The following is a 9,196-nucleotide window of genomic DNA, read 5'->3' on the forward strand; positions in this document are numbered from 1 at the left end:
TATTTAGTGAATGATTTTAACCAATCTTTAAATATAATTTATTAAGCTATTTATAACCCACACAGGATTTTTTTAGATAAACTTTGGGAACCACCATTTTAATTCTTACACTGTCCTACATCAGTTTTCAAATAACTAAATTATATGTTATATCTTGTTCTTCATAATTTTCTTCTCCTTTTTATCATTTAGATTGTGAATATTTAAATCTCTTAAATTAAGTGAGAACTTTCGGCAAGCTATCTTAATTTGCAAGTCACGTACATAGCAAATGGACCGGGCGGGAGCCCATACCTTTTAGGGGGCCGAGGCCCTTAAAAGCCTAGGATTCAGAGTGGAATTATTAGCACCTCCTCTTTCAAAATCTCTTCAAACCAAGGCCTTCATCATGTTAAAACTTAAAATGTTGTGGCCCCAATTGGGAAGCATTCAAAGCATGCATGCAAATAATATAAAATAAAGAATTGAAGCTAAAGGGGTTTATTGAAAATTGACATATAAAGGAGAGAATTTGCATGGTTTTCTTCGGGTGATATCTGATGGTTACTGATTACAAACGACATGCCCTCTCTTTATATAGTAAACGAAGGATATTAGCTCTCAAGGGGTTGTGATGCTAGTCTCGTAATCGTATCTGTTGTACACTTAAATTTCGTAGAATAAAACACACGTTACTACTTTATCAATGGTGAATAGACATATCTCATAACATTACAAAAAAAAAAAAAAAAAATGATCAATTTAATGACACCCCACTTTTTTTCCGAAAAAACCCTAATTAATACATAAAATGTTGTTCTTATATCTCAGAAATGATGGTAAAATTCTTATTGCTAGTACTCTTTCTTTATAAAAAAAAAAAAATCAATTTATAGATTATCACTAAATGACACATGACACAAAATATTTTAAAATTCACAAGAATTCAAATTAAAAGAGAATCTCATCTTTATAGTTGGCAAAATGAGTTATCGGCTCGTGTTCGTATCATGTCAGCTTCCTATCTTGTCAAATTTAGATCGACACAAATACGACTCATTTAATAATTGTGTCAAAATATTGAGACTCAATCTAACACGAAAAATAAATAGACTGCCTAATAACCCATTTAATATCTACATATTTATCAAAATTTACATCAAACATTTACAAATACACAAACATACGCACACCAAACTATTATACATTTACAATATTTAAGTTCTAAATACATATATATATAATTTTATAAATAAAATACTATGTATATGTTCATCCCTCCAAAAATAAAAAATAAAAAGAAAGATTCATGTCTAATATTTGAGTTTAATGACAAAAACTGAGAAATTAATTTAAAATACAAAATATAATGGTGTCATTAGTCAAGTAAATAAGTTAAGAACTTTAACCCTAACCCAACATGAAAAAAAATTATCAACTCAAACCCGACGCATTTAATAAATAATATCGTATCAAATTTGACGACCTATACACATTTATTCATGTCGTATTCATATCAGGTAATCGAGTTGCTAATTGTTCGTAGAAAATGCAACTTGGTTGCTAATTGTTCGGTTAATTGGGTATTGAAATGCTATGAGTTAACTAAATTGGTCGGATGAATTATTAAGTTTCTTGCGTATAGATACTTTTGTGCATTTATTAATTTGCAGGTCTTTGATAGGAAACTAATGGATTCTGTATTCAGAAGAAAAAAATGGGCATTTTTCTTCTCTGCACATTTTATTCAAGTAGTCCATTGCTACAAAAAGAATAAAGAACCTAAAATACGAGGAATCGGAAGCAGCAGACACAAGAAATTTAAATCAAAGAACTAGTGAGAATACCCCACAGGCCCTACAAAAATTTATTTGACTGATAAAAGAAAAGAAAAAAAAATTTACATAAAAATATACTAACCCAATTTCTAATTTCAGCCTTGCAGGAAGATGAAGGCTCCCCTGCCAAAGTCGGAAAAATACCCGGCCTGAGAACCCCAAGAATCGTCAGCACAGGTTTCCCCAGTTTGAGGTCTCCTGCACAAAGAATAAAAATGTGTCCTAAACTTGGTTAATTTTTGCCGCTGCTCCCTGAATCAATCTTCTGCGTGTTGGTCTGCTTGTTGTTTGAACCCCATTAGAGATAAATGAAGTTAGCAAAGTCAGGTTCTAGATGATGCGTGTGAAAGGAAAGGCTGCAATCTAAACTTCAATCTGATCTATCTGATCCTATAAATGATGGGCCTCTGACTTTGAGGCGTTTTGGCCCCATCTCAATAGGAGGTGGTTCCCTTGGAGCTTTTCCACACTCATGCTGGAACCTTTCTTTTCTGCAGTTCTCTTGCTGTCTACTATTCGCTTCCTCATCGGCCAACTTCTTAAATTTAATAGAAATAGGAACGGCACCGCCAACTCTGGCAAACCTGTCCTTCGAACCACGTTCTGACGTTTCTTTATAGTTAGAGGTATGACTGCTTTTATGGTTAGATTCGTCAGTTCTACGAAACTCTGTCAGCATCAACTGACCACATCTTCCTTCAGGTTGGAGTTTCTTTAATCGCTTGAGCCCCTGTAGTTATGAATACATGTAAGAACATATTTCTCTATTATCATATCTCAGACATCATAATTCAAGCTGAGAATGCCACAAATAATACCTGATGTTCAGTATGTGTTGAAGACGTGACATCATTCATACATCTTTTATCCACTTTTGATGGACGACGCTTAACCCTAAATATCTCTGAATCAGAATCATCACTGTATTGATTCATTACAGCCCCAACCTCTGATCTGTGAAAATTGCTGCCATTGGCACTCGGGCATTCATTACAAGTTTGAGAAGATTCATATGTGGTACGTGATACTTCTTCAGGGGAGTTTTTAACAGCAAGAATCCCTAAGTTAAATTTAGATTGCCACCGCACCTGCTCAGGAAGAGATAACTCAAAAATTTGCACTCAGAAAATTCTTACAGTAAATATTTTAGTAGTTGGTTTTTGGTTCAGGAGAAGTTTGTATGTACTATCTACTATGTACGCGTGAACAGAGAGAGAGAGAGAATATCAAGCAAAACCACATTTAACAGTAAGGAAGCCTTCTTACATCATTATTGGCTGTGGATGAGCTTTCGATTGGCTTTACAAAAGAACAAATTGTTGATGCTGCATCAGAAACAGAAGTTTCTGCATGTTCAGATCTAAAATTTGCAGCTTCTTGGTTCAGTATAGGCTGGATATGACAACTATACTCAGATTTCCCTGACCGATTCCAAGTTTTTGCAGCAGGCTTATGGTTCAACTCCATGTTTATCTCACAGTATGGAGAGTATCCATTCTCTCGAACGCTATGAAACATTTTTGAGAATGGATATGAATACAAGTCATCACTTTCAGCTTTCTGTTGAACCTCCTTTAATATTCCTTCTTCCTGCTCGAACTTTTTGGCTGCAGCTTCCATTTCTGCAATGTCATCCCTTAAGAAAAGTGTATAAGTGCTCCCACATGAGAAGTCAAGAGACTCGATATCTGGAAGAGGCAATTAAGGTTCATCATAGTATCCAACTAATTCAATTTCTAGCATAAAGAACAACTCTCAAGTATAACATACCATGACGGAGGCACACTGGATGCAAGTAACAATTGCAGTTGAGGTAGGCAATATAACAGTCACGTTTGCATATGCTGCACACAACGGTTCCATGATAATTTGGAGAAATGCCGGTGCATGCCCTTGATTTCATAACCAACCAGCGAGCACGATGCTGGAAACGCATCAGATTCACAAATGAGACCTTAATGCAACGGTGAGAGACCAAGTCTGCAGATGAATACTCCAAATCTTCCAGTACCAGACTCGTATACAGAAGCATTGCTTCTTTACACAAAAGCTCTTCATGAGGAAGCAGAGGTATCCTGTTCAGATGTGCATAACGCCAGCTGGCTACAGCCCCCAAGGGGAACCAATCACCAATTGCAAAGTTCACAGCCTCACCACAGTTGAAACCTACACGTACACAAAAGATAGAATGATAATTGTAATTATGGTATCACAGACATGCATACAGAAACAATATTTATGAGATTTCCTACTAGAACTTTTTCATCAATTTCCTTCCTGAAGCTGAAGATGTAGATATCTTACCATGACTGAATCCAGCATGATATGCTCTGGGGAAAGTAATGATAAACTCTCCAGGCTTTTGAACAGCTTTATAAACAGGGACATCATTTTCTAATAGAATATTTGGAGGAAACAGAGTCGTTTTTCCAAGAAGGACATCGAAAGCTCCATCCTCCCCATCAGTTGATAGAATATCACGGGTGTAGACATGCTCCCTGACCACCTTTTCAAATTTTAAAGCTGCCTGACCCGGAATCCCATACCAAGTTTTTGATGCCCCACAGTGATGATAATTAATACTGCCAGAATAAATATAACAGATATAAAAGGGTATAGATCATTTTTGCCATAAAAGGAAATATATTGGGCGTGCTTAAACTTGAAAACAGGAATAAATACCTATACAAATAATGATCTTCCACATGCCAAGCAAACATGCTAAACAGCATTCCAATGTAAAGCATTGGGTCAGTTATTCCCTGGAATAAACTATATATGAGTATGGAGAACACACTTTGTACAAATAGTAAGCCTGAAATACAAGGAAATATCATAATCTCACCGGAATCACTGTGTCCAAAAGACGTAAAACAGACTTGGGCAGCCGTGAAAGATTCTGAAAATACACGGAGGAACCGGAATTAGTCAGTTTATTGCATGGGATGCATGAAAGACAATCATAATTGTAAAATTGGCCCAATAATATTTATGTCACTATTAGTCAAAAATTGTCTAAGAATCCAAGATTGTAGAAGAAAAAAGTACTAAACACAATGGAAGTACAGTCAAATATATAAAATAACGAAACAAGAATTGGATGAATATGAGCAGAAGTCCTATGCTACAAACATTATACTGTTCACACTAAGGCTACCTCTCCATCCCTGGTTATTTCTTATTGTGTCAGACATCTGTACTACAACAGTTCATTCTTATGCGTACATAGGCTAGTAAAACAAAATGTCCAAATTCCAAGTTGTACCACTCGGCAAGGAATTAAAAGGAGCAAAATGAGCACTAGCAAAGAGAAAGAAAGAGATAATCTCAATCAGCTATTGCACCAACAAATGACTCCACTTCAAAATGAATTTTCCTGGTGATGCTATTAAAGTAGAAAATGAGGTTAAAAATAATAATAATGCAATGAAATCAACACCTTTAAATTCCACTTGCTATTTCCAAGAGGATCACCCGAAGAAGATGAAAAAGCACTACCATCAACATCGCATGCATATTCAACAGTTTCTGTCTTTCCGCAAGCAATTTCATTCCAAAATTCTTTTTCCATGTACGAGGCAGGAAGACAACCAGCACTACAATATCTACGAGCAAAAACCTTGTTTGCCATTTTCTCGAAATCACGAAATGTGTAATTTCTGAAAAGTTACACTTACTCAATACCTAGAAAAAAGTACTCAAGTCAAACGATATATTTGTTAGAGTTAGAAACTCACCTGCCACTCATAAAAAAGGTAACTTTGTCATCAGCATCCCATTCAGCAAGACGAAGAGGTTGTACTCTAGTTGTGAACTTGAACCCTGCTTTCTCCTTTGTCAATACAACCCCAGCAGGGACAGATGCACTAACAGGAGAAACAATCTTGCATATACCTGAAAGTTAAGGTGTAGATTTGAGAAGAGAAAAAGTCAGTCAAACTAGTACCTATATGGACAGAAGAAAACTGGAAAAGAGTTTCAATATCCATAATCACAAACATTGGATGAGGTAAATCTTCCACAGAAGAGAAAACACTGTTGCCTACCATATTAACCAAGAAAATGGCAGATAACAGAACGGATTAAAATATTAACTTTTACGAGGATATACAAATCAATTTCTATGATTAAAGATTTCCCAATCTCCTAACACTCAAAGAATTGTGTAAATAATAAATCGTTTGATTTTCAGATATCAAGCCTTCAAAATGAATACAAATGCCCGACAATTATGCTTAGGGCACCCGCGGGGGGGGGGGGGCTAACATTATTACCCCTTTTTAATCACTTATACAATTACTCGTTAAAACTATTTGTCTAAAAATAAAATTAGTTCTACGATAATAAGACTATGAAAAAAAAAAGGTTGTCAGAAATTTATTTTGATTCAATGCTCAAACTGTGGTATATAATTGGCTCATCAGCATGTAATACAGATTCCACTAGTTCTATACTTGAGCATAAATATAAACATTTTTTCCAAATGGTGTCCTCAAGTTGAGGCTACTCAGTTCATAAATACAAAATTTTTAGTACGCTGAAAACAAAATCACACAAAACCAACATTCATTTCACATAAACAATAGAAGGGAAATTACCATAACTTGAAGCTTCTGGAGCTATCTTCTGCAAGTAAACTAAAGGATCCGCAAATTCCTCCTTTGTTGGGCGGAACACAGGACACTCTGGAATTTTCTCAGTCCAATCCAAATCATTTGTGTCAAACTTATCCACCTTGCGCTTTGAAAAGACAACTTTCCCAGTTGGTGCAGTATTTGGCCGAGAAAATGAATCGGCGTTACCATGTAATCTAATACCACATGAAGCTGAAGCTCTTAAAGCATCTCCTCCACTTCTAGACATCATATTGGAGATACCAATAGTCTCATTGACAGTTTCTGATTTCATTCGCTGAAGCTTTTTACGCTTCAAAAATTCCAAGCCATTTCTAGCCTCTTTTGATAAACATACCTTCCCTTCAACCTGTCACAATTAAACACAAAACAATATTTTCAGGTTAACAAGTATGTCAGCAGAAATTAAAGTAGATAAGACAACTAGATGAGTTAAAAAAAAAAAAAAAAAAAAACTAATGTTTGAAATTTCTTGTAAAACTGTGCAATACCAATAATATTAGAAACAAAACAAGGAAACAACACCTTACAGAACAAAGTGCCATAATGGCCAACATCACTTGTACGCTAATTGAAATTAGAAGACCATTTTCTAAGAACTTTTCACCTGGGAATTCTTCAACATAAGATTACCAAACAAAATTTTGACGCATAAATACTATTAAATGAAATCTAATTGCACCATAAAAATTCTCAGTCATATTTCACAGAGCTTTGACACAACCAACATTTTATAGCTTCAGCTAACTATGACTATAAATGTCCACTGCATTGAAAGAATCTGAGAAATTATGGATGACTACCACTCAATGAGTCATACTGGAACACTAAAAATTGATTTCAGATAGCACACATATGTCAACCAGAAATAGTCGCAAAATTCCTTGTTCTGCAACCTGACAAACCTTACCTTTGGCATCTACATTTATCATTTAATTCAACACAAACTTAAAGTTGGATCCATCAATTTTAACAATGGGAAAAATACAGCTGCAAACAACTCAAGTGTGTAAGACTGGAAGGAATTTCAAGGAACTTCATCATCTTTATTAAGAATGCAATTCATGATATAAAATCTCAATTACCCAGAAGAATAAGACTAAGAAAGGAAGAAGATTTAAACCCAAAATATGAATAAATCCAAAAGTCAACCAAAGAAGACCACATCAAATTTTATTTATCGGTTTTGTTCAAGTCAAAAAAGAGTAATTGGCTGATTGCAGCACCCATGTTGATCTTTTCAGTTTAATACATCCATACGTCCTCCACATATTTTCAACAGCAAACAAAAATAAATTGACTCATCTGGGGTCTAGCCATATCCTTTTTCCCAAAACCCAATAATTTTTTTTTTCAAAATTAAAAGAAAATAATATTGTTATCGTTAAATCACTGCCCTCAATCTTATCCAAATGGTCAAACGATCAAAAGCAAGAACAAATGTTCAACAAATTAAAGATATTAAAGGGAAATGGCAGCATCTCCCCACCATCCATCTGGCGCCTATGTTCAGCGATCGCTCAGTGCAATTCCGAAAAAGAAAATATAAAATTTAAATTTTATAATTAGTATAAAAAAAATTACATCAGACATCAGAATCAATTCAATTGCATTTGAAATACATCTACCAAATTGATATATGTCATGAACCTTCTACTGATTCCATTATCAAAAAATAAATAACTACAGCAATTCCGAAACAAATTTATAAAAAATGAAGGGAAATGAAAATACAGCAAAACGTTTAAGAAATGGTGATAAAATTACAACAATGTGTAAGATCTGAACAGCATAAACGAATACAAATTCTTATACTTTTCAAAAAAGAAACCTAAAAAATGGAATTGAAAACAAAAAAAAAAGAACGAAAAAATGAAAACAAATGAAAGCATGAATCACGTACCATTTCATTCCGCAATCGTTCCCGACAGGCCTCCGTCTTAACTTGCGATTCAACGAACAGACAAAACAAGAAAAATGAAAAACAACGAAACTCGAACCGAATCCGCAAAGCAAACCCTAGATCACGACCTTATCTGTTCAGAGATGAAAACGGAGCCTTCAACGCCAGCCACATTCTATCAAGCAACGTCGAAACCAAGCCAAACTTTGGAGATCCAATTCCTTCGAGAAATTCGTCACGCCAAAGGATTGAATCGCTTGGAAGCAATTGAAATAGACAGAATGAGCGGTTTCCGGCGACGGAGACAAGTTCTCGCCGGACGAAGCGGTTTTTCGACTGAAAAAGTGGTTTTCCGGCGAGAAATTGGAAGAGAGAGAAAAATGTGGATGAAAGAGAGAGAGAGAAAGAGAAAGCTTTAGAAAACCGAAAAAGAGCGACGAGAGGATAATTTATAGTTTTATAGAAGTAAAATAATAGATGTGCATTATTGCTTTTAAGAGTTAATTTATTTAATTTTAAAATGATTAAAAGCAAATATTAATTTAATTAAATTTAAGAGCTAAAAGCGAAGTGTGAAGGAACGAAAGTGGTGGTTGTTAGGTGGTTCAACCAAACGCCTAGCCGGCCAAAACGCGTTTTTCTCCCATCCCGTTTCGTTTTGTTTGTATATTTACTATTTTACCCATCCAATTCTTTATTTTATTGGCTGAGAATAAAATATAATATAAGGTATTGACAACTTTATTAATGGCATTTCTGTCTACTGAAAAAGAGGGACGGTGTTATCGAAGAGGTGTGGTTTCTATTTCGGTCAGAGTAACGAAAGTGGCAAGAAAAGACGG

The 9,196-nt window shown here is 35.0% G+C and overlaps 1 protein-coding gene across 1 annotated transcript; it reads right to left on the reverse strand.

Moving 5' to 3' along the window:
* Positions 1-1,649: 1,649 nt before the first annotated feature.
* LOC18040672 (lysine-specific demethylase JMJ706) lies at positions 1,650-8,481 on the reverse strand. Its single transcript, XM_006432681.2, has 11 exons — positions 8,355-8,481; positions 6,416-6,800; positions 5,555-5,711; positions 5,257-5,476; positions 4,663-4,716; positions 4,500-4,579; positions 4,122-4,399; positions 3,588-3,983; positions 3,084-3,505; positions 2,636-2,905; positions 1,650-2,547 (listed from the first exon to the last, which is right to left on the reverse strand). Exons 1-11 carry the CDS (start codon positions 8,355-8,357, stop codon positions 2,188-2,190), a joined length of 2,625 nt encoding a protein of 874 aa, XP_006432744.2. The 5' UTR covers positions 8,358-8,481; the 3' UTR covers positions 1,650-2,187.
* Positions 8,482-9,196: the final 715 nt, after the last annotated feature.

The sequence above is a fragment of the Citrus clementina genome, unplaced genomic scaffold (assembly GCF_000493195.1).
Source record: "Citrus clementina cultivar Clemenules unplaced genomic scaffold, Citrus_clementina_v1.0 scaffold_5, whole genome shotgun sequence".
NCBI lineage: Eukaryota > Viridiplantae > Streptophyta > Magnoliopsida > Sapindales > Rutaceae > Citrus > Citrus x clementina.